Below are 25,596 nucleotides of genomic sequence, written 5' to 3'. Positions count from 1 at the left end.
TTCATTTTCCTTTCTCTTTTTAAAAATACGCTTCTAGCCTTTATTGCTGCAAAACAATGTTTACGAATGTATAGGCAATATTGAATAAAATACTGTATTCAGAGTGCTCCAGCAAGGGTCTGGAAAGTTCGGCGTCTTATCTTAGCTTCTGGATCTCTATATCACCCCTTGAAAGGTTACATTCAGAAAAGAGATATAAACGAATACTCGCTTGACATCTGTGAGGAAATCAGATGGGTTATGTTGTATTTCTCCAGGCTGCTCCAACTGGTGCTTATCTGCATGAATAAGATTTGTTTTGCTCTGTTCTAGGCTGCACCAACAGCATCCTAAAGTGAGCCAGAGACATTATATTCCATTCCTAATTGCTTGTTAACACAGATGAGAACTGTAAGGAGGGACTGAGAGAAGTTACATTTTGAGGGTGAAGTTACTGGACAAAGGACTTGCACCCGATTGAATAACATCATGTTGGGGGATTTAAGATTCAGCAAAAAGCTAGTTAGGAGCTGTCCAGCTAGCTATTCATCTGTCTGATTAGGGGTAGAGATGCGGTAGAAGCTTAATCATGATAAGTTAGCTGGTATATAGTTTTTTAGTCAGAAGTAGTTAGTTTTTATTATTTTAAGGGGAAAGCTTTTATAGAGCTCACACATCTGAACATGCATTGCTTATTGCTTTTGCGTGGTTTTCGAACTGCACAACTACCTTTTTGAATTCTTTTTTTTAAAATATAATTTTTCTAAACCTTTTTATATTTTTACCAAGTGTGATCCTTGGGGGGAAAAGTGGTTTGGTTATCTGCAGAAGGTGGCTTGGCTACATTTGCTAAGATTATTATTCTAGGTGGTCTGCCCTGTCTGGCTAAGAACAAAGTGCACAATCAGGAAAGAATTCCGTCTTGGGTAAGGAGGCAGGCTGCACATCTAGGTTAGAAGTTTGCCCATAGTGCTAATTCTTTCACCTTCCAGGTCTCACCCAGCCTGGGGTTCAAAGGGTGAGACTCCTTCGCCTAACAGAATGTCCTCTTTTATTTTTAACTTAATTAATACTATAATACAAATTCAATCATGACTACACACAGTGCACATTGAACTTTCCCTACCCATGCCGCCTTCACCCTTGGGACTAGGTGACTGGTAATATCAATTTATGTCCCTTTTCACCCCATACCTTTCCAAAAATAAATTGATTCTTTTGCTGGAATATAGCTTTTCCCCTTCGAAAAGGCATGCTCCAAGTATACATTGCATACATCTTTGAAATCATTAGACTTTACCATTCCTCTTCTTATTTTCACTTCACGTTAACTTACTATTAATTGCTAAGCTCCACATTTCTTTGTACCAATCTTGAAGATTAATATGTCACTTTTCCAATTCTTTGCAAATATTAGTCTTGCTACTGTAACCATAATAACAACTAACTCAGATCTTTTTTAGATGGTCATTCTTAATTACATTTAGGAGGGCAATAATTGGTGGTATCTGAATATTGTATACAATAATTTTAATCATTTGCTTAAAAGCCTGTGCTCATTCTTTCTTTCTTATTTCACATGTCCACCACATATGCATATAGGGACCTAACAGAATGCCCTCAAGGGATTCCTTACATCTAAATGTAAACAGATCACACAGCTCAGCTTTTTATGGCACACAATTTGAACTTTCTTAGGAAAGAAAATGAACATCTTGCAAACTTCATGACTACACAGGACATGCCTCACACAAAATAAGTTGTACTTCATGGCAAAAAAAAATTACAGCTGCATCATGGTTCTGCTCTGAGCCTTCATGGGCTTATTAAAGGTACAGATTCAGAAATGCAGGCATCTATATTTTCTGAACCTATTAACTGTGTAGCTGGCATTAATTAGCCTAGATATTGGCTGTCCCAGCAGGTGGCCAAAGGACTGGACAAGCCCTTCAGGCAGCTTTCCCTCTGCTGGGAGCATCCCTTTGGCCATCTGCTGGATTGCACGAACTGGTTTTGCCCAGAGTCAGGAGACATATGTTTGTACACACTTGGGGGAGGTGGGGAGATCTGAAGCTACAGCTCCCATAACACTGTATCAATGGCCATGCTGAGTGCAGCTTCTGGGAATTAACAGCCAAACCAACTGGAAGGCTGAAGACACGTTATCCTCACAGACAGGTGTTTGTGTGAAATAGATATCCAGATCTTTGGAAAAGGGCTGCGACAGAATCCTCCGAGTTGAATGCCAATTTCCACGCCAGTGGCTGAGCCAAGCCACAGCCATTAGTCCTGCTGCTTCAGGACGGTTCAGACACAGTCACTTTCTCTGTAGATACAAGAGACCTATGAATAAACCATAACTATGTACGCATGCCTGTGTGATTCACCACACGTGGCAATTTTAATGTGGCAGGCAATCTTCCTGGGCTTGGCATACCTTTTCCACTGTGAAATACCTTTACTGCCAGAAAAACTTAATGGCTATGAACTTATTGAGCTTCCACTGAGTGGAAAGCACTGCAAAGTTATCATATGGAATTGTGCCCCTCGTGCAGTGGTTGCTGTTGCATAAGCAATGATCTCCACGAAGATCTTCCCTGTGGTGAGGCTTGCACAAGCAGTAGTGGTATCATCCTGTGTTTACTACGCTGGCAGATTTTTCCATTCAGCAGGAGCTGATAAGATTGATCCTGGCCCCATGTGTGAAAACACCTGAACTGGAAGGCAGCAGCGGGCTAGTGGAGGTGTGAGGAAGAAGAATGCTCTGGGAAATTAAAAAAAAAAGGAGGGAATTCGAGTGAATGCCAAGGAAATGGAGCCGTCACGCAATGCTGCAGATGGGTCTCTCTCAACCTTTGGCTCTCCAGATGTTTGGAAGGGATAACTCCCATAAACCCCAGCCAGCACGGCCACATGGTTCAAGATGATAAGAGCAGTAGTCCAGGACAGGACGTCCCATGGGGGAAGGCGAGCGTACATATTGCGAATAAACAGTGTGTTTATTTTCCGTCCATATTTTTGCATTGCTGTCATCTAGCCCCATTGTTTTCTGGCATAATAAACTGGATAGTTGTCTTTAAGGTGTTGCAAGACTTTTCCTTCTTATAGTTTTTGCCTGCTGTGAAGACCTATTGACAGGTGCAACCAAACTATTGTACAAGAGCACCTATGGAGGAAGGTGAAGGGGGGCTGAAGAGGCAAGTAGAAATCTTTTTTCCTCCACTCACATGAAAAGAAGCCAGCAAGGAAAAGAGGAGCAGCCCAGCAGTGGCAGCAAAGCAGCCTGGTCTAGACAACCCCAAAAGAACAGCAGACAAACGTAGCATTAGAGAACCAAACATTGTCTGGAGGAGGGGAGGGACAAACAGAGAAGCATGCCAGAAACGGAGGGGTGGAACAAGCAGCATTTGCAGGGTGGCGGCAGCGGGAGGTTCTGGGTCAAAAAAGACTGTTGCCACCGAAAGAGAAGCAGTAGCAAGCCTTCCAGTCCTATTTTTTTTTCCTGCAGTTCTTCAGCTCCAAAATTCTGGCTTCCAAAGAGCAAAAGTGATGGTTACCCACCTAGGCAGAGCTTGGAAGAGTTATCAGGGAGAGGCATTAATATCTGGTTCCATGCTCTGACTGCGCCACCTGCAGAATTCTGGGAACTGCACTCTAAAAATAACATTTCCAAGCTCTACATAATATAACAGTCCCGGAGCAATATTTCTGTGTAGCCAGCAAAATGTATAGGTGGGATGGGAAGCCAGGACAGCTTTTTGAGTAGGTGTGTGAGTCAGCATATGTGGGTCTCTCTCTTTCATTCGGTGTTCTGGAAATTCTACTGAATACATCGCCCATGACTTGGCATATTTTGTGTGCACACGGGTGTACCCATTGTTTCATGATGTTTGGACATGCAAGTATTCCCAAATATGATGGGACACTTCAGCCCGATGCTACTGTCAACATTTCTCTCCCCCCCTTCCATTTATCACAAGGAACCATGTAAATGCACAGTCTTTTACAAATGCTCTGGGATAACTGCTGTATGGTTTGTGGAAGGTCAGGATACCATGTGCTCCAAGAAAGAACCCCTTGAGATAAATGTCTGCTCCCTCATCTTCTCTGAGTGGTCAGGAAAGGCCAAAAGCCAAGAGGCAGGAGCCTCCCCATTGATTATGCTATACCAAGTCTCTCTCTCTTTCTCTCTCTCTCTCCCCCCCCCTGCCCGCCCCTGTGCCCCCCAGCCTTCCTTCCTGTAATGCAGGAAAGGAAAATTGCTAAAACGAAAATGGCCATATAAGAACTACTGTACTTCCTGCCTAATGGAAATGATTAAATTAAACAACATCTGTTTCTTCCTGGTAAATAACCATAAACAGCGTGGGGTAAATGTCGCAGTCTAAACAATTAAAGAACTCTCCCTTCAGGACTTAGCAGAAAATCCTTTTGCTTCCTAAGGCAAAAGGATATCATCATCACGTTTGGTGCTCTTTTCATTCTTCAGATAAAGGTTAGCCGAGCAGAACTGTCTTGCTGTCTCCAAATGTTTAACCTGCTGAACCTCCCCATTACGGTTCTATTTCATGGCCAAAGCCCGAGGGCGCGAATCGTGACTCCTGCTCCACCATCAAAAGAAAAGAGCGCTCCCTTCTAACCCCGCTCCCCCTCTCCCCGAATTACGTAACTTCTGCTTCTTTCCCGGGGAACTGTCATCCACCTGACACTCCAGCCCAGAACTGAAGGCTGCCGTCCTGGGGGGGAGGGGGGAGAAGCCCCCGTGGCGGGATTCAGCCAAACTTCTGGGCCACCCAGGGCGCGGCGCGACACGGGGGGGGGGGGAGTCCCGGAGCATCTTTGCAGGGCGCGCCGGCTCGGGTAGGTGGCTCCTCTCGCCGCGCGACGGGGCTGCAATGCGGGGCTCTGGGCCGCCGCCAAGAGAGGTGGAGCCAGCGGGCCCCTCGCTCCCCTCGCCCGGCCTTTCCTCCCTCCCGCTCACGACTTGGCCGCCTATAAAGCAGCATCCCTGCAACCGGCGCCTTCTTCCTCCTCCTCTTCATCCCCAGCGGGAACTTCTCAGACGTGCTCGGGGAGCGCCAGGCCGCCGCCGGTCCGATTCTTGCTCGCCCTTCGGCCCTTCATCATGAGCCACCTCCGCGCCACCTCCTACCGCCGCGCCTTCGGGCCGCCGCCCACGCTGTCGCCGGTGTCGTACTCCTCCTCGTCGTCGCGCTTCGCCTCGGCCTCCTCGGCCAGCGCCACGCGGCTGCTGAGCACGCCGTCGCCGGGCGCCTCCCTGCGCTCCTACCGGGGCAGCGGCGGCGGCGGCGCCCTGTACCTGCGCTCGAGCACCCCCTCGGCGGCGGCGCCGCGCTACGCTTCCTACGGGGCCGAGAAGCTGGACTTCTCGGTGGCCGAGGCGCTGAACCAGGAGTTCCTGGCCACGCGGAGCAACGAGAAGCAGGAGCTGCAGGAGCTCAACGACCGCTTCGCCAGCTTCATCGAGAAAGTGCGCTACTTGGAGACCCAGAACGCCGCCCTGGTGGCCGAGCTGGGCCGGGCGCGCGCCAAGGAGCCCCCGCGCGCCGCCGACCTCTTCCAGGACGAGCTGCGCGAGCTCCGCCGGCAGGTGGACGCCCTGGGCAAGGACCGCGACCGCCTCCAGGTCGAGAGGGACAACATGGCCGAGGACCTGGCCGCCCTCAAGCAGAGGTGGGCCGCCCCGGGGGAGCGGGAGGCGAGGGGAGGGGACAGGGCCGGCCGGGACACCCCCCCCCCCGAGCTCTGCCGCCTGAGGGCCTCTAGCTAGCCGGCCGACGGCAAGGGGGGGTCGGGCTCCTGCGGAGGCGAGGAGCCCCTGGAGCCAAGGGCTCTCCCTCTGCCTCGCTGAGAGGGGAACGAGGGGATGGAGTGAGGCAGAGAGAGAGAGAACACTATCTGCACCGATCAAGGCTCAATCTGGCCGCTCCCACCCCACCCCCCGGTAGTACCTTGTTTGAGGGCCAAAGCGCGTTCCATCAAGAAGGTGAATAGATGCTCCTGAACATACACAGAGCGCCTTTTCCTGTTCATCTTCCAGGAGCCTTAACTAGCCTTCTCCGCTGTGAAGCAGGGAGAAGAGTCTCCTCACTAGCCTGGAGTTCTGGCACGTGTCCGTTTCGAAACAAACCGCTGTTCAAACACGAACCTCTAAAGGGTGAGGTTTGTCTGGTGCTGAGAGTCGGGATGCCCGGATTTTTTCCAGACAGTGGGGGGTTATTGCGGTCCTTGAGTGCTGGCAGTGGATTCTCTCTTGCCCCCCCCCTCCGCCCCCCCCAACTATCTCTGATAACAGCCAAGAGTCAGCAGACCCTTGGAAGGGGCGAGGCAGCCTAGTGATGGGTGGACTAAAGGAAGCTGGACTAGGAACAGTAGTGGGGAGATTTAGCAGGTTAAACATTTGGAGGCAGCAGGACAGTTCTGCTAGGCTAACCTCGCCGGGCCGCCAGTTAGATGGAGTGATTTGTATGATCTTCTGGCTCTCCTTTTGGTTTCCTTCATTTCCAGTTTCCCTGAGAAACAAGCATGCCATAAATGAAAATATAAAGAAAACGAAACAGTACACTATATAAAAAGATTAGTTTTTTAAAAAGGAGCAAACTAATTCTGTGTGATTCCTTCTCTTGCTCTTGGTATAGAGACCAAATCTCAGTATGATGCAAAAGAGTTTACCCCCCTCTGCCCCCCCTTGCCTTCTAGTTTCGTATACTGTGTGGAGGAATCTAATGTCTTTGTGCTGCATTGGTCTGGGAATCAAGGTTTATTCCCAGTGCTAGAAGACAGACCAATGGAACAGTAACTTTCCAGTAACAGAAATCCCAAGCGGAGTTATCCTGCATGTGCTGTATATCCATCCCAGGGAGTCCAGAGGGGCGGTATATTCTATGCTGAGGAAGGGTCTGTAATGCAGCAATGGCGACAGCTGCAGTCCTTTGCATACTTGCAGTGTGTGCTGCAGGAGAAAGCCCCACTGAATACAGTGGGACCTCCTCCTGAGTAAATAGTCACAGTTTTCTACTGCATAGCCACATGCATTGGGACATAAAGACCTGTAACCTGAAATCTGGCCAGGGGCAGTCTGAGGACAGGAATTGTGGGCTGGCCCTGAAATGATGGGAAGATGTGCCTCCCTTGCTCTGACTGTCGTCCCTTGGATTTGGAAGCAGAGTGATGGTTTAAGGAGGATGCAGCTGTCATCTAGAGAACCTTTTCCGTAGATTGAAGACTAGAGTTTCTTGGGTTCTGTTGTCGCTGTGGGTAGACAATGTTGATCAGGAGTTAGGAAAAAAAAATATGTGGCAAGCTCTCTTGAGAGTCCTGCATCCCAGCACTCTTGGGAAAGTCCGGGTTTTATACACATAAAAAGAGATGTTGTGGTTCAAAGGGATGGGGGAGATCCCTGGAGGGTCTATATGATCAAAAAAAAAATTATCCAGTATATAGCTTATGGGGTAGTCCTTGATGGGAGCCAAAAAAGTAGAAAAGGGGTGGTGGCTCCACTGAGGTGGCATGAGACCTGCTGGAATGGTGTGACAGGGATGGTCCAGATAGCCAGCAAGTCATCCTGGGCATCCAGAAGGAAGGAAGGAAGGAAAGGGTGTGGCTTGATTCTGTGGGGTGTGGCTGTCGTGAACAGGGCTTGGGAGGAACAGGCAGAGCCAAGGGCGGCAGGGTGTGGCAGGCGTCCAGCATCGTTTGCACCAAAGTACTTCTTTCACCTGAAAGGCCAGTCTCAGTTCAGGTGAGGTTGTTGGGGGGCCACCTTGCCATGGAGGAAGAGAATGGAAAGTGGAAAGAGGAGGACCCTAAATACCAATGGATGATGATGAAGGTGCAAGAGGCATTTCAGGTTCCTAGTTGGGGCAAATAACAAAACCTGAGAAAGAAATGATGCTGGCCTGGGGAAGGGGTGTGGACACCCAAGGATCCTGGGAGGGCCAGATCCAACCCCAGGGCCTGAGGTTCCCTACCTCTGATCTGCACCCTCCTCCTGCTGCTTTGTGGCCCCCATAGGATGTCTGGGTGGGGCAGAGGGAGAGAGAGAGAGAATGGGGTTGCTTACTTCAGTCGGTGCTTGGACAGAGATGGACCGTGGGCGTAACTAGGGCACTGCTGAAGAGCGCTGGAGGGTAGGCATGGTGACCCATGGGAGTGGCCCGCCGTGCGTCAGCAAAAGCGTGCCATGCAGCAGAGACCCCTGTGGGTGGGGTGCCTGCAACCACTTCTCAAAGGGAGCGTGTGGTGCATTGAGGGTCCTGTTGGGCTCTCGTGCTGATCTCTCAAACTACAACCCTGCGGATGGAAAGGGATGGGGACCGAAGGGAAGGAAACCACCAGAGAGAGAGGAACCATGACTGCATTCCCCAAGGCACAGTGGGGTGGGGCTGGCATTTCTGCATCCTGGCATAGCTCACCGCTGTGGCAGATGGAGGAGCAGGAGCAGAAGGAAGAGGAGGGGACTGAGAAGCCGAGGGATCAAAAGCCTGAAAAAGAGGTGGGAGGTGTCCCCACTCCAGCCCTGTTCATAGACACACCAAGCAGTGAAGCTGCCTGCCATCTTTCTATGAGGGTCTTGAATCTTTTGAGGCAGCTTTAGAAGTTGGAGGGAGGCCTTAGAAGAGGAGGGTGTGGCTAGAGAGCAGCTCTCACTGACACAGTTTGAGTTGGAGGAAAAGCTTCTGTTTTCTGGTTGGGATCAACCTTTTAAAAGCATAGAAGAGGAAAAGCTTTTTCACGCCACTCAAGTCTGTACAATGTTTCTGGAATTATATTAATTTCACTTGACTTGCATCTTTTTTTATATAACCAAATGTCTACAGTACAGTTCTTCACTGCATGAATAAATAATGTTTTCCTGGTACAGGGAGGGGGAACTTGTGCTTCCCCAGGAAGTTTCAGCTGCAACTCCCATCAGCTATAACAAGCATAAGTAAAGGTAAAGGTACCCCTTGGCATTTAGTCCAGTCATGTCCGACTCTAGGGTGCGGTGCTCATCCCCGCTTCCAAGCCGTAGAGACAGCATTTGTTCGAAGAAAGTTTCCGTGGTCATGTGGCCAGCACGACTAGACACGGAACGCTGTTACCTTCCCACAAGACGGAACAGATTCCATTCAATTTGTGTTTTTTTAAAATTCATATTTAGGGAGAAAAAAAAGATGCTATGGCAAATGGATAGCATGTGAGGCACTGCTGATGAATGTTCAGTTTTCCCTTAGCTTTTTCTAACTTTAGTTAAAATGTAATAACTTTTCAAATGAACAAGCAAATAAAATGCAATCTTGTTATTTGTGGTATACTGTAATTGTATTATTGATTTTGTAGCTCATTGCATTTAATTTTAAAAAAATAATTATCTGACCCAAGTAAGCTTTGTGACCAGGACTGCCATTTTATATAAGTATATAGTGTTTTGCATACAGTAAATCAATGTTAGGTAAGCATGAGATGTCTGATGGATTTAAATGTTACTATTTAGGATGACAGCTCCTAAAATCCCTTGACTTTTGAGACCAGAAGCTGTCTGGCATATCCAACTTGGCCCCTGAAAGCAGAGCCCAGAGAGCAGGATTGGAAAGAAGTGGGTTACTATTTCCAAAATAGAAATAGAGAATTGGGATGTGTGAGGTGAGACAGAGAATGACTGGAGTTCGAGTCTGTGGTCAGGCAGAGCAGATGATGGCAAATTTGGTACCTTTTAAGATGCTACTAGCCTTCTCCTTGGCAAAGAAATGCAGTCTTAAGTCCTGCTTCTACCTCTTTTGCTGCTCTCTGCCCTCTGCAGGCTGGATGAGGAAATGCACAAGCGTGAAGATGCTGAGAACAACCTGGTTCTTTTCCGCAAGGTGAGCCAAGCCTTGAGGTGAGGCAGAGCTAAGACTGCAATACGTTTGGCTGCTTCAAACCTGCAGGCACATTCATGCTTGTATTCTTGCAAATTCTTGGTATGCTGGTATTTGCACACTCTCACAATTTTTTCTGATCTTTTCCACATGAGTATGAGTGCTGCCCGCCCATACATTTGTTCTTCTGTGTTGTTTCTGTCCCAGCATTCAAGCCTATTTCTTGAATGCATTTTTTTTTGGGGGGGGGAGTCATGTCGTTTATCTCTCTTAACAGAAAGCTTGCTCCATCTCATCACCCACCTGGTTGGTCAGGCTGGGAGGGTCTGGTGTGATGGCCCTAGTTTTGCTCTTCATTTTCAGTTAAATGGAAAGGGCCGACAACTTCCGGTGACTCTGATGATTCTTTGTTCCTCCTCTCCAACATGGCAGGATGTGGATGACGCCACCCTTTCACGCCTGGAGCTGGAACGCAAGATTGAGTCCCTCATGGATGAAATTGAATTCCTCAAGAAACTACATGAGGAGGTGGGGGAAATAAGGGCGGGTTGACGCCCTCTGGGCTGAAAGCAGCATTTATTTATTTCATTTCATTATCCTGCCTTTCCACATACACAAACAAAGTAGCTAACAAAAAAACCCAACCCCATAAAAAGAAATGAAACAACAAAAACATTAAAATAATCACAAAAAGCAATGAGCATCAACATTGTTCAGAAGACCAGACTGAATGCATGTGTCTTCATACCTTTCCCGTGAGAGCAGAGAGGGATAACCAGCTATGAAAGGAGTGGATTCCACGAGGCTGAGAATGGTCTCTCTCTCTCCTGAGTTCTGCAGGGGAGAGACCATTCCCAGAAGTTCATCAAATGGGCTTATGAGTTAGTATTTTTAAGGTGGGGTCTCCTTGAGATTGTAACCTCTGGAAAAATTTATAATGGGTTGAAAAGCTTCCCCCTTTCCTCAGTATAGAAATCCCCTTGGGTTGGCATTTGCAGGGTCGTCTTCAAAGATGACATGCTCATCAGGTTTGTTCCTGCTTTCTCTTGATCTTGTAAAAACATCAAAATGACATTTCTTTCCTTGCTTAGCAACAGTTATATGTTTTCCTTCAACTGAATGGTTTGCTGTTAGCAATGGCACATGCCCAAATGTCCCCATCAATGGCTTTATTGAACATGGTTAAGAAAGATCAAGTGTTGAAACAAAATAAGGATTTAATTGTAATAATGGTTACGGCAGCAAGGTTAATCTTTGCAAGAAACTGGAAAGATGATAACCATTTTAATTTAGAGGAATGGTATAGAGAATTATGAGATATGGCAATTAATGATATATTGACATGTGATATGAAGATAAGAGAAGGCCTATCAAAAAATAATGATTTTAAGAAAATATGGAGTGTATTCGTGGAATATGTATTTTGGAGAGGGAAGGGGCATACGCCGAGGGAAGAAACAATGATGTTTTGGAGAGAAAATTGACTGAATGAATTTTTTTAAAAAACTGTTAATACCAGCCCTGAGGGTGAAAGTGGCAATGGTGTTTTATGTGTATGCAATTGTATTCTAGGTTTATGTTGTGTAGACTGGATGTTTGTTTAATTTTTTATAAAAAAAAGAAAAAGCAATGGCATATGCTCTGGAATCATGGCGGCAGCCTCTGAAGACTAGTGGTCTATGCAGAAGAAGCAATAAGACTAAATGTGAGGGTACTGGAGAAGACCATATGTGCATATGGGTATCCTATATAGGTACTTCCAGTATTCATATGATGTCTTGAAAATCCTGCATAATCCATGTTGCTTGTTTACCATCTAGTGGTGGATGATAACATTACAGCAGCATCTCTTTTCTGCCATGGGATGTTTGGCAACGTAGGTTGACAGGGTTGATCTGGGTAAGAAAGCATCACACATTGTAGTTGGCCATGGATGACTGTCATTGTATAGGCACATTTTATTTTTGCATGACTGATGCAGCCTTGTACGTATCTGACCATCCCCATATGTGCCTGACATCTGCAGGAGATGAATGACATGCAGGTGAGCATACACAGCCAGCAGCAGGTGCAGGTGGAGGTGGAGCAAGCTAAGCCAGACCTGACAGCTGCCCTGCGAGACATCCGCACCCAATATGAAAGCATCGCTGTGAAGAACCTGCAGGAAGCTGAAGAGTGGTACAAATCCAAGGTGCTTAAACTGGGTGTGACTACAAGGGGGTGTGGTTAGGGCAAGACTGGCCAGGGGCATATATCTGCTGGTAGCCTAGGTAATGTCATGCATAGACCGAGGGTCAGACCTCTACTTGGCCATGAAACCTCCTGGTTAACCTGCTGTCCAGAACTGCTGTGTGGACAGATTGATGGAAAAACCCCATGCATGTTGCCCTGAGCGACTTGAATGGGGAATACATGAATGATAAATTGGTAGGTATCTTATGCAAACCATAGTTTGCTGGTAGAGCATGAGCTTTGTATTTGGGAAGTCCCAGGATCAGGACCTGACATCTTGTTGTTAAGCAGCCCATGATGGGAATAACTCCTGGTTGAGACCCCAAAGAGCCACCACCTGTTATACAGAGACCACAGCAGGCTGGTCTGTCCTAGAATTGGGATACTTCCCTTTGTCCCTTTGCCCCTGTTTGCAGGAATCCAGCATTTTGGTCTGGCCTTGCTAGTCAAGCCAAAAGTGATGATTGCCAACATTGCCTCTCTCTCTCTCTCTCTCTCTCTCAACTGGTTGGAGACCAACAGCTGAAGGGTCCTCACCTGTTTTGCTTTTAGGATGCCTTTCCCTTGTCAACAAGGGAACACTTTACATCACTCAACACTTTACAATTCCTTGCAGTTTGCTGACCTGTCGGATGCAGCCAATCGGAACCACGAGGCCCTTCGCCAGGCCAAGCATGAGATGAACGAATCTCGACGCCAGATTCAGACTCTGACCTGCGAAGTGGATGGGCTCAAAGGAACCGTGAGTAGGGGCTGCCACCCTAGACTCAGCCTCCAGCCCCCTTCCCTGAAGCTCTTGGCTTGGGGTCCTGACCCGTGGCCGCCATGGTCCACCTAGGTTGGCTAAGAGCTTGTGAATAGGGAGGACCGGCTCAATCCCCAGTGGCAGGAGGCGGCCCTTCCTTTCTCGATGAGCACAAGCTCCGCAAGGGTTGAACCCGAGGAACTGCCTGCAGGGTCTTTTTTCATGGATTTAGGGTAACAAAAGGTATAAATGTATTTATATTTCTGCCCTGTAATAGGATATCCCAAACTCTGTTTAGGGATATTCTCTTAATTGTGCCACTCCTCTACTACTGTGGGAAAATGTAGGCCATATAAGTTTAATTATTTGAATAATATACATTTTGGCACTTACCCGTATTTTTCGCTCCATAAGACGCACCTTTCCATAAGACACACCAATTTTTTAGGAGAAGAAAACAGGAAAATATAATCTGTTTTCTTCGCTCCATAAGACACACAGACTTTCCACCCCCCAGTTTTGTGGGGGAAAAGTGCGTCTTATGGTGCGAAAAATACGGTATATAGCTAGCTTTTAGTTTGGCATTGGCAGCTTATTGCATATCTGTGTTCATGGTGGATATGATTCGAGTTACTGGAAGATAAGTGTGGTATAGTGGTGAGATCAGGGCAGGGGAACATTTGCTTTCATGATCACTCTCAGACCTCTTGTCATCTTGAGGTCTGCAGACCCCCCCCCTCCCTTGAGTTGCCTACACATTGGGAGCAGGGATTGGGGGCTGAGGTCAAGAGGTCAGGTTCCTGGGTCAGTTTTCTACACTTTGAATCCCCTGGTACGGCTTGCCTTGCCAGAATGAAGCCTTGCTGAGGCAGATGAGGGAGCTGGAGGAACAATACGGGACGGAAGTGAGCTCTTACCAGGACAACGTGGCGCGGCTGGAGCAGGAGATCCAGCACATGAAGGAGGAGATGGCACGGCACCTGCGGGAATACCAGGACCTGCTGAATGTCAAGATGGCCCTGGACATCGAGATTGCCACTTACCGCAAGCTGCTAGAGGGGGAGGAGAGCAGGTGGGTCACCCGTGGACACGGATGCCTCTTTACCTTTTTGGCCTCGTGCGGCCATTTGGAATGCCTGGCTTTTGTAGGCACAGCAATAAAATAGCCGCTTCAAGGGGGTGGCTGTGGCAAAGCCCCGATTCAACCAAGACAAAAAGTACCAGTTCAATGGAAGGCCAAGTGACAAAGCTCAGAAGGAAGCAACTTGCCCAAAGAATTGAGTAGAAGGCTGGGGTGGACTCTGAGCCCCCCCCCTTCAAACCATACCTTTGAATCCAAATGTTTCTACCGTAACAAAGTATCCACTTCACAGAAGGCAAACCACATGTTTTGCACAATGTAAAATTTATTTTAGCAACTCATGTGCCCCTCAAAGTGGCATGTAAACCTGCAATGACCCAGAACAATTCCCCAAATACTCACGTGTATGCATAAATGTACCCACATTCATCTCCCAGGATTAACTATTCTCAACCCATTTCCCTGCTGGAATCCCCTTTTTTGTCAAAAATTCACGCCTTCTGAACTCTCACAAACATACACCTCTCCCCCCCCACATCCCTGTTCCTCTCCTTTTCTCACACCCACCTGCACACATGCTGTGCAACTTTCTATCTTCATAATTTCCTAAGAGTTCCCCAGAAGCCCAGAGGTGTCCTTTGGAAATTAAGATGACAGCTGCAGGTGAGGGACGTTGCTTTATTTTCTGTCAGAACTCCAAAACAACTAAATGGAAGTAGGCATACTAGTTTCCTCCTCCCAACAATAGCATGGTGTGACACCGAGGGGGAAACACGAAACAAAACTGAACTACATTTAAATTTAACACTGTCGAGCCCCTGGTTGACTCACAGATGTCCATGGATTCTGTGTGATAAATGATAGTCCCCTTAACTGTCCAGGGTTCAGTCCCTCTCTGGGAGTGAGAGAGAAAACCTCTGCCTTTGTAGGACACAAGAAAAATGTCTAGAAGGGAAGTTTACGGCTTGGCTTGGCTATGGGAATGTATCATACTCTTCACTCCCCTGTGTTCCCTGCAGGATTTCAATGCCTGTCCAATCCATGGCTTCTCTCAGCATCAAAACACAAGGTAAGTTTAGAGCACCATCTGTGAGATGGGCAAGCTTTTGCCCATGAAAGGGGGCTTCTGGAAGAGCTGGGACAACGATCTGTTTGTTTCATTAGCAGATAGGTGAGAGGCTATGTATGTTTCTGGGGACCCGGTCATATATGTTCCTGCCATGTTCAGTTCTTGCTCCCTGTTGACCAGTACCAGCACAGCCAGAGATGAAGTTTGGTTGACCTTGCGGACAACACACTGGCTGATGGTTAAGCTTTCCTGCCCCCTCCCGGTCCGTTTCTTACTGAACTATACAGACACATAGCTAAACTCCTGTTTAGCCTTTGTTGCCTCTACTTTCCCTTAGGAGTGGGCACAAAGGCTCCACCTCTGCCTCTGCCCCCCTCAACCTCTACTGTTTTTCCTGATCTTGTCAAGATCAGCTCAGAGACCTTGTTATGGGTGGAAGGGGATTGCAGGGAGGGGATCTCTTTGTCCCTAAAAACTTGCTAAATGTAGTTTCAGAGCCGGAGCCAGCCATAGAGACTCATACCAGTACCAGGAAGACGGTCCTGATCAAAACCATTGAGACCCGTGATGGAGAGGTGAGCTTATTGTTACCTATGCCATACACACACACACACACACACACACAGAGAGAGAGAGAGAGAGAGAGAGAGAGAGAGAGAGAGAGAGAGAGTTCAGTGCGTCAATGTGATCTTGAGTTATGGGGATTGCTGCATGTCCACATCTCCAGCAAGAGTGGGGGAAACCATTGGCTTTCCATGTGTTTTGGCTTAGAGCCCCCACGCGCTCCACCAGGAAGGCCAGTGCTAATGGACTGTGCAAATTTCAGGCCACAAGATTTGGAAGGACAAATGTCTTCTGCATGTGGAACAAAATGGGAGGTTTGAAGAGGCTTGTGTCATGGTTCTGGGCTGGATCCAGCCTTCCTCATCCTTGAGGGGGACCTACCAAAATCAGAAAGATTTCAGTGATGACTAACTTAAGATCATATATATATACCCCTATCCCAGTAGGTCTGCTCAAGGTATGACTAAGAGTGTGGCTAAACTATGAAAATAAATTGGGAGAGGGATTGGGGTTTTTGAAATCTGTTTAAAGTCGTGCGGTTTGGGGCTCAGTTTGTGTGTGTGTGTGTGTGTGTGTGTCCTTTTGGGAAAACTTTTAATCAGTTTTTAAAGTGTGCTGCATATTGGTAGAGGGGGGCTGCACAGGCTTTTACAATCACTGCATTTGAGGCTTTGTCCTGTGCCCGCCCACCCTCGTGCTGGCTGCCTCTCACAGCCACTTGCCGCCACCTCTGCTGCTGTGGGGTTATTTTTAATACAGTGGTGCCTCGCAAGATGAGCGCTCCGTTTTACGACGGAATCGCATAAAGATGAAGTTTTTGCGATTGCAAAACGATGTTTCCTATGGGTTTTTTTTCCCTTTGCGATGATCAGTTCCCTGCTTCGGGAACCGATTCTCGCAAAACGACAATTTTCCTACAGCTGATTGGCGGTTTCAAAATGGCCGCCGGGTAAAAAAAAAAGGCCAGCCGCTGTTTTCTGGGACGGATTCCTCACTGCACGGGCAGCAAAAATGGCCGCGCTATGGAGGATCTTTGCTGGACGGTGAGTTTCAAGCCCATAGAAACGCATTAAAACACAATTAATGCATTCCTATGGGCCCATAGGAACGCATTAATCGGGTTTTAATGCATTTCTATGGGCTTTTAAATTTTGCTTTACGATGTTTTCGTTCTCCAGCGATTTCGCTGGAATGAATTAACATCGTAATGCGAGGCACCGCTGTATATATTTTTTAAAAATCTAGCATCATGCAATCTGGCATTGTACTTTTATGACAGATAGGGGGTTAAAACTCAGATCAGACTGCAAGCTTTCACTGCAGCCCAACACACACACGGGGGGGGGCGGGGTTTGGAGAAGGACAGGGAGTGGGGGATTTAGCAGCCAGACTGGTGAGTGGGAAGAGACACCAGTGAGTGGAAATTTACAAGAGCCAGCAGAGAGAGAAAGGTGGTGGTGCGGGAAGCCTTTCCTCTTTCACAAGCCTAGAAGCCACTGATCTTGTAAATGTCTCTTGTCAGTTTCTCTTTGACACTCACTGGTGTGTCTTCACTCTGGCCAGCCTGGCTGACAGCTCCCTTTCTCCTTCTCCACCACCTCTCTGTGCGTGTGTGCACATGCGCACCTATCTGTCTGTCTCCATGTGCATGTGTGGGGCTGCAGTGAACGCTTACCATCTGATCTTTTCCCCCTGTATATCATACTAGCACTGTGAGTGGCTCAGAGAGGCACCCAGCATGAGGCAACAGAAACAATTTACACTGTCAGCGGCAGTCACATATGCTGAAACAATCCAAAATAAATCAAATAATCATCCACATTAAAATAAACAACCCCTTGGCAGCTGCATAAAATAACTTGCTTCTGATTTTAAAAAAACATGATTCACAACAGCAGTCCATGTTGTTGTCCCTGTTCTCTGCCGTCTGCTATGGTCTGCATTGTGTGGTTTTGTGCAGAGGTAGCTCATAGCTCAGCACCACCTCCTACTGTATCTTGCAGTATAGTCTGAAATTAGATTGACTTTTATTGCTTACCAGTTTTATGCTTGGCATGCGTTCTACTCCTTAAAGTAACTACAGTGGTGCCTCGCATAACGAGCGCACCATTGAACGATGGATCCGCATTGCGATGTGGATTTCCCCATCGCTAATGCGAGGGCATGCTTGCATTAAGATGGGGGAACAGCTGTTTAGCGGTGCAAAATGGCCGCCGGACACCCAAAATGGCTGCCGGAACACCAAAAATGGCCACCGGGACACCCAAAATGGCCACCGGGACACCAAAAATGGCCACTGGGACCACCCAAAATGGCCACCGGAACATGGGAAAACATTGAAGAATGGTGAGTTTTGGGCCTATTTGGAATGCATTAAACGAAGTTTAATGCGTTCCAATGGGTTTCCCCGTCCCGCTTAACGATGTTTTCCCATAGCGAAGGTTAATCTGGAATGGATTAACCTCGCTATGCAGGGCACCACTGTATTAGCACCAAGTAATCAACAAAATAGCCTTGGGTCTGGTTTCAAAGAAACTGTGCAAGTTTTGCAAATGTGGATATGTTCACTCATTTTTCACATATTTTTGTGCTTATGTCAGTCATGGGGGAGAAGCAAAGAACTATGTAAGGGAGCCCATTGTTGGCTACTGGAAATCATGTCCAGTGTCCCTTCCACTGCCAACTGGTATCTTTAGGGCAGTGGTTCCCAATCTTGGGTAATTTAGGTGTTCTTGGACTGCAGTTCCCAGAAGCCTTCACCACTAGCTGTGCTGGCAAGGGTTTCTGGGGGTTGCAGTCTAAGAACTCCTTTATGGGTTTCTGCACAAACCTGTACTGGTCTTCATATGAGGAAGATTTTCCTTGTTAAGGCAGGCATTTGCTCTATGGTTTTCAGTTTAGTATTTTATTGGCAGTATCTGTCTATTATAGTGTTCTGTTTTTGAAATTTCACTGTTTCATTATCGGTTTTCATTTTTCCCCCCTGAAAAATATGTGTAAGTAGGCATGGGCAACCATGGCAAGTTGGCAGGGAGGGGCCAGTTGTCTGCCACTAGGATCTGCTTGGACCACCAATAGAGATGGGATATTCGTATTCATCTCCTTGGGGGAGATGAATACGAATATTGCCACCACAGGTGGCTGGGCCAATTGGATCTTCCCCCCAGAAGTGGGCTGTCGATGTACTGTTCATGGCATGGTGCAGGTGGCCATTGTCATTCATGCCGCACCAATCATGGAACTAACCCGACTAGGGCTTCCCCACCTCCCTACGCTGCTGACCCATCCGGCAGCAACAGCTAAGTGGGGAGACTCATCATTGCACCTCCTTGCTGGATGGGTCAGCAGAGCAGGGAGGCCGGGAAGCCCTGTGTCGGGGCTACTTCCATGATTGGCGCAGTGTAGACGATGACAGCCGCGTGCCACTCTGTGAACAGTAAATAGATGGCCTGGTTCTGAAGGGAGGGTCTAATCAGCCTGGCCATCTGTGGTGGTGATATTTGTATTCATTTCGCAGGAAGATGAATATGAATATTCCATCTCTAACCACCACCACCACCACCAAACAAACAAACAAACAAACAAACAAACAAACAAACAAACAAATAAATAAAAGGCAGGGGGAGGGTTCAATGAAACTGGAAGAGACCAGAATTTCTCTTCTGTGTGTTTTTAATGAGTGTTTTTTTATATTAGTGGAAGGGGATCCTATGACCTATTTAAATGGTGAATTACTGTTTCTGGAGACCTCGTTGTTATAAAATATTGTTTTGGGGTGAATCATGGGGGAGGGCATGGGAGTCCGATGGGGCTGGGGGCTGGCTGGGGGGAAAAGGCCCTGGGAGCAGGAAGCGGCCGGTGGCCCCACTTTGCCCACCCTTGCATAAGAGGGATGGATATAGGTTCTCCTATACATAATTAGAAGGACGTGGTGGCGCTGCGGGCTAAACCGCAGAAGCCTGTGCTGCAGAGTCAGAAGACCAAGCAGTCGTAAGATCGAATCCACACGACGGAGTGAGCTCCCGTCGCTTGTCCCAGCTCCCGCCAACCTAGCGGTTTGAAAGCATGCAAATGCGAGTAGATAGGGACCACCTCGGTGGGAAGGTAACAGCGTTCCGTGTCTCAGTCGCACTGGCCATGTGACCACGGAAGATTGTCTTTGGACAAAAAAGCTGGCTCTATGGTTTGGAAACGGGGATGAGCACCGCCCCCTAGAGTCGAACATGACTGGACAAAAATTGTCAAGGGGAACCTTTACCTTTACCTATACATAATTAAGATGAAGGACTATTGGCAGCCTTAACAGCTAGAAGCCTGCTTTTCTAATGAACACCTCTTTTGTGACTGATGCCAACCCTAGTGCCTATGTGTGCCCCCTTGCACAGAACACCAAAAAGCCCATGGCCCTCCCTCTGTCTCTGGGCATGAGGTCACCTTCTTCTTGGCAACTTCCCACACAGCAGAGATAGCCCTCCAATATTTTCCCCAGGATCCCTCATTGTCCGTTATGGTGGCTTGAGGCTGAAGGGGGATATAGGACAAAAACATCTGGATGACCACAGCTGCCCAGTCCTTCTCCACACTGCAGCTGCCTTCTCGTGCCCCCTGCCCTCTCCTTCTCTTTGGTTCTGACCTTTGTGTGCTGGCTATTTCCACTCCCCCCCTCCTAAATCTCCTGCAGGTGGTGACTGAATCCAGGAAGGAACAAAGGGCTGAAATAGAGAAGTGAGATCCGTCCCCCTTGGGGCCCCCCTCCCCGCCGATGTGCTGTGGAGCCAGGCGCTTCGCTAATCACCATACAGAAGAACTCCTAGCAGCCGATTCCCCGTTTTCCTCACAAAGCCACACTGGCCTTACTGATGGTGATGATGATACCTCTTACCTCTGACAGCCTTTCCACACTGTATGCCAGGCTTTCCAAGCAAATTCTTCTCCTTTAGTGTGCACTTCTAGCCTTCTTTGGGGCAGCCTGGTTGTGAACCCAGCAATAACCTCACGTATGGGCTGGGGGAGTGGGGATGCCTTCTTCAACCCACTCCCCTCTTCCACTGCCTCCTCCTCCCTCTTTCTACCACATAGCCTCTTGCCATCCTTCCAGCACCCTTCTTGTCTTGAAAGGTAGCCTTCCTTGATCTGCCTCAGCCCCAACCAGGTACATATATTTGTCAGGTACATTTGGGTCTAAAACTGGGGTGATGCTGATCAGGTAGGTCCTTAGGTCTTCAGGGACCTAACAGGCTAGCAGACTCTCAGCAGCTGGCAAGTTTCGTTAGGCAACACCAATCTAGAAACACCAAAGAGGACCAAAAGCTTGGTCTCAGTTTTATTCTGTGTGCTCATCGCTGCAACCTGTCACCACTTTAGAGTGAACACGAACACCTCTCATTATGATAAGATCTTTCGCCAAGGTTAGGACTGTGAGGCTATAGATCACCCAAGTTCTCAGTTCAAATCCTGCCCCTACTGTCAATCACTAGGTGGTTCATTGGCCATCCCAGCCTTACAATATAAGAGAGAATAAAAGTCATTTTCTTTACAGCCCCATTTGAGGATGGTCATGGAACATTTTGAGAATATTACAAAAGTTACAACCCTCCTTCCCAGGGAAAAAAAGGCACATATATTCCACAACTTGCAAACAATTAATTTTTTTAAAAAATCAATCAATTAATTAATTTTTGGTCCCCAGTTCACAGACCTTCAAAGCCAATCCCTGGACTCTTGTGCTGCTGATGGACCACAGGCTGAGACCGTGAACCTACAGGTTTGCTGTGAGGATGACAATGAGAGAAATGCTTTGAACACTCAAAAGAGCTATAGCAATGCTAAGCCTTATTAAATTCCACAAGTTTTCCCAGATCTAATGAAAATGGGTGATCACAAAACAGATACTTTTTTTGGGATTTCCAAACCAAATTTACAATTTGCAGGAGAATCTTCCAAAAAAACTTTTAAAAAAAAGAGTGGCTGCCTAAAGAATTGATTTCTTTCAGGGTGCCATGGATTCTTCACACAGCATGCTCCCAAGTGACAAATGTTACCACTTGATCCTATAGATGTTTGCTCAGAACTAAGGCCCACTGAACATTTATTCACCTCACTCCTAGGCAGACGTGTCCTGTCCTTTCTATAGCAGCCTTGAAGTCACTGCTTTGCCTTTCAAAGGATATCTTTGTTTTTTTAAAGAGGCAATTCATACACCTCTAATGTGAAAACCTTTTTCCCATCTGATAAACTTTGAACCTTGCTGAACCCTTGCCTCTCCTTTATTCTTTTAATGTCTTCAACTGTTTGTACAAACCCAACATTTCTTATTTCCATCGATGGAAAGTTCTGTGAGATGTAGAATAACACTGTGGTTGGTTCAGCTCTTGTTGATCAAGATCACCATCTATGCTGCATGCAGGTGAATATTACATTGGTGAGAAAGGCAGATGATCAAGCAATATTTATAGAGTGGTGGTCCTTAACCTTAGGTCATCTACGTTTTGGACTTCATCCCTCAGAAATACTGTTCAGGAATTCTGGGTGCTGATGTGCAAATAGGGTAGCAGGCCAGAGACTAAGAACCACTACTTAAGCATTTGTTTATTCCTGTTCCTAAAACAGGCCCAGAGGGAATGACGTTTCAATGGCAGATTGTATCGCTATAAGTTTGAGGCTGTGTGTGTGTGCAATTTGCTGTTTATGGGCAACAGAAATAAATGGGGAAGGAACAGGAGTGTTGTAAGGAAGCACAGCCCTACAAGTTCCAGGACAGGACAAAAATGGTCCCCATCAGAAGTTGCTCACCCTTGATTCATATACTTTGAGTGAACACAATTTTTAAAAATGATGTAATAAACAGAGGTAAAGTATATACATCTAAAAACTGATTTATTACTTATCAACATCCCTCTACTGGAACTGTGGGTTCTCGTGGATACTAAAGCTAAGCTCTTATCAGTGTGACACCTTTTTCTCAGATCTGTATTTCCGGTGGTTGTGCCTGCATTTAGAGTTTTATCTCCTTTGACATCCTGTCTTTCTGCTTCTGCCTTCCCATCATCACCAGTTCTGTTTTTCCTTCCCTCATTCTGCCCTTAATGCTCCATATTCTTTCCCTTCAGAGATGTCTTCTTTGCTGAAGCTTTGCGAAGCACATAGCAACCACAGCTTTTCATGGGGGTGGGGAAATCATTTACAGTGGTGCCCCCCTAGACGATTACCTCACAAAACAACGAATCTGCATGATGATTTTTTGTGATCGCTATAGCACTTCGCAAAACAGTGTTTCGTATGGGTGATTTTTGCTATACGATGTTTCGGTCTGTGCTTCGCAAGACGGTTTTTTTTCCTGGGACCGACTTTCGTAAGACAATGATTTTGACAGCTAGGTCCATGACTTGCAAAACGGGTGTTTTCAGGACCGATTTTCACAAGACAGCGATTTTAACAGCTGATTGGCGTGTCGCAGAACGGTTTCTCTATGGGCGATTTTTGCAAAATGATGCTTTGTCCCCATTGGAACGCATTAAATGGATTTCAGTACATTCCAATGGGGAACGGCATTTCGCAAGATGTTTTCACAAGACAGCGATTTTCGCTGAGCGAATTAACATCGTCTTGCGGGGCACCACTGTACTCTTTTCACATCTTGGCATGTGGCTGGATCAGGGAAGGCCAGCATTCTTGTCCCTTTAGCCCTGGGACTTGTCCTGCAAAGCAAGAACACTGTTGTCCCATGTCTCTTTTCATATCCCAGAAGAGGAAGCGACTGCTGAGAAGCATGCTCCAGAATGTTTGCCTAATTCTTCCAGGCCTTTCAGAATAGAGGTCAACAGGTTGCATCCATAATACTGTTTTTTTTTTTTGCAGCTTCTGGTTCAGTCAGACCTTCCTGTGAAAAATAAGATTTTTTTCCTTAGGTATGTTCTTACTCCCAGATGGGTCATTTGCTGCCCATGCCGCCTACCTGCAGCCTGTTCTTGAAGCTCAAGGTCCCAACATCCCATTTGAGCATTTTCTTCAAGCAACCAGTGATTGGGACCTAGAAGCCAGGCTGAGTCACCAGGCACACAGTCAAAATGTGGGCTTGCTGCCCCTGCCTTGACTTAATTAACTAGTGGAGGCTTGGGTAACTGTGTGGCTCTTTACCTCTTTGTTGGATTACAATTCCCAGTGTTCCTCACAGCTAGCTGAGGCTGATGGGGTTATGTAGTTCATTGGCAGGACTACAAATGCACTTTTAAGGTGCTAGTGGACTCCCGGTAGGCAGTGGATTGGCCACCCTGTGAACTGAATGCTGGACTGGAAGGCCTTTGGTTTGATCTAGCAGGCTTTGTTTAAGATGTAACAGGAACTAGTGAGTGAATAGCTAGGTATATGATAAAACCAAACATAATTAGTCAAAAATAAATACAAGATCAAACAGGCAGCCAAATGCACTGTAGAGCTGCCCATTTTCTTTTTTTTTACACTAGTCATGGATACCTCCTTGCAAATGATCCTCTAAGATGTATGATTCCTGTACTTACATAGCTATTAGGAAGATAATACACACACAGAAAGATACAGCTTGTCAGAGGCACTTTTCAGCCAAACTGTGAGAAAACTGCGGTGCAATAGACCCAGCAGCTAGTTAAGCCAATGCAGTGGAGTCAAAGCAATGGCAAGTTACTGTAATCAGCAGTCGCGTGAAGACTTTAAACCCAGAAGAGAGCTGGAGGGCAAGAGTCCTCCTTTACATCCCTAAATTGCTGTTGGGAGCAAAGAAGGTTACGTACCCAAACTGGGTTCACTGTCCTCAACCCTGTACAGGACAAGGGTCTGTAGTAGTTCTTCCTTGTGTTGTTGCCGTATATGATGACATGGGCACATTACACAGTTCTACTGCAGAATATCTGATGCCCATTTCAGCCTTGCCTATATCTTACCCATTTTCAATAACAAATTTTGAAAAACAGGGTTCCTCCCTTATCCAGGTATCAGGTTCTTGGTGCTGTTTTCACCTGTTTTTGACAGTCATATTCCCAGTCTCTTCTACTCCTAAATCAAACCCCATCTCTTTTTCACCACTGTTCTGTGCTAATTCTCCACTCGCTCCACTCTTCTGTGCTCTACCCTGACATGCCCATATGCGCTGATTCTCCAGAGTCATTTTTTCTTACCACCTGGTTTGCCTAACATGGGGAAGGATGATGCAACGTGGCCAAGTGATAAACCATTCTTTTGCTCCTATGAAGATGGAAGGTGCGTGGAGACTTGGGAGTGGTTGCAGCAGGGCTGTTTTTGGTGCTTCTCAATCCCCTCACCCCCCCTCCCAATAGTGACTGGTATCTGATGCTACTTGGCAATTATCTGCCATGTGCTGCTTTCAATGAGCCAATAAACATCATAATGGAGAGTCACTCTGTATCTGTGCTGTTTCTGCTTATGTGATTTCTTTCACATTCTAGCCAGGGCGTGTTGGGATACTTGTGTGAGCTCTGTGTTTGGTGAAACAAGCAGGGGCCACCGGGTGAACATCACAATTGTGACATTTGCCCTAGTGGCCCCTGCTTGTCTTTCCCTCACAAAGGCTCGCGTCGCGTTCTCTTCTCGCTGCCACCAGTGGATTACTTCAATCCACAATACAAATGACGTATGTCAGAACACTTGTCTTGTGAACAGAAACAGAACTTATTTATTGAAGTGAAGCAGACTGAATAAGAACAGATGTTTCTCAGATACACATTATACACAAGCAATTCATCAACAGTTCTCTCAGTACATACTCCTTTTCTCTTGCTATATCATTACCACCTTCTCTACCTATTTTCCTAACCTATCTCTCTGATTAACCCTATCTATTTCAGTATCTGTTCCCTCTCTCTCTGACTTAACTAGCCCTATCTCTGGGAGTTCCTCATTAGGAAAATAGGTTCAGTACTGAACGGACCTCAGTCTTTCATAGGAAATATAGGTTGATAAAGAGATCAACTGGGGGCAGCGAGTTAAAGGGCAGGCTGGGCTACCTTTGTGAGCTCTGTGTGAACTATTACAATAAGTTCCGCTCCTGGCATGGTTAGCATGGCCATTGTCATTT

At 47.0% G+C, this 25,596-nt stretch overlaps 1 protein-coding gene across 1 annotated transcript; it reads left to right on the top strand.

Annotated features, from left to right (window-relative positions):
- The first annotated feature begins 4,748 nt into the window (after window positions 1–4,748).
- Window positions 4,749–24,919, top strand: PRPH (peripherin). Its single transcript, XM_020783120.3, has 9 exons — window positions 4,749–5,673; window positions 9,782–9,842; window positions 10,272–10,367; window positions 11,866–12,030; window positions 12,688–12,813; window positions 13,668–13,888; window positions 14,917–14,966; window positions 15,456–15,541; window positions 20,212–24,919. Exons 1-9 carry the CDS (start codon window positions 5,105–5,107, stop codon window positions 20,257–20,259), a joined length of 1,422 nt encoding a protein of 473 aa, XP_020638779.3. The 5' UTR covers window positions 4,749–5,104; the 3' UTR covers window positions 20,260–24,919.
- The last annotated feature ends 677 nt before the right edge of the window (window positions 24,920–25,596 follow it).

This window comes from Pogona vitticeps, chromosome 2, assembly GCF_051106095.1.
Source record: "Pogona vitticeps strain Pit_001003342236 chromosome 2, PviZW2.1, whole genome shotgun sequence".
Classification (NCBI taxonomy): Eukaryota; Metazoa; Chordata; class Lepidosauria; order Squamata; family Agamidae; genus Pogona; species Pogona vitticeps.
Note: the sequence above shows the minus strand (reverse complement) of the source record. Positions and strands in the feature narration are given on the sequence as shown.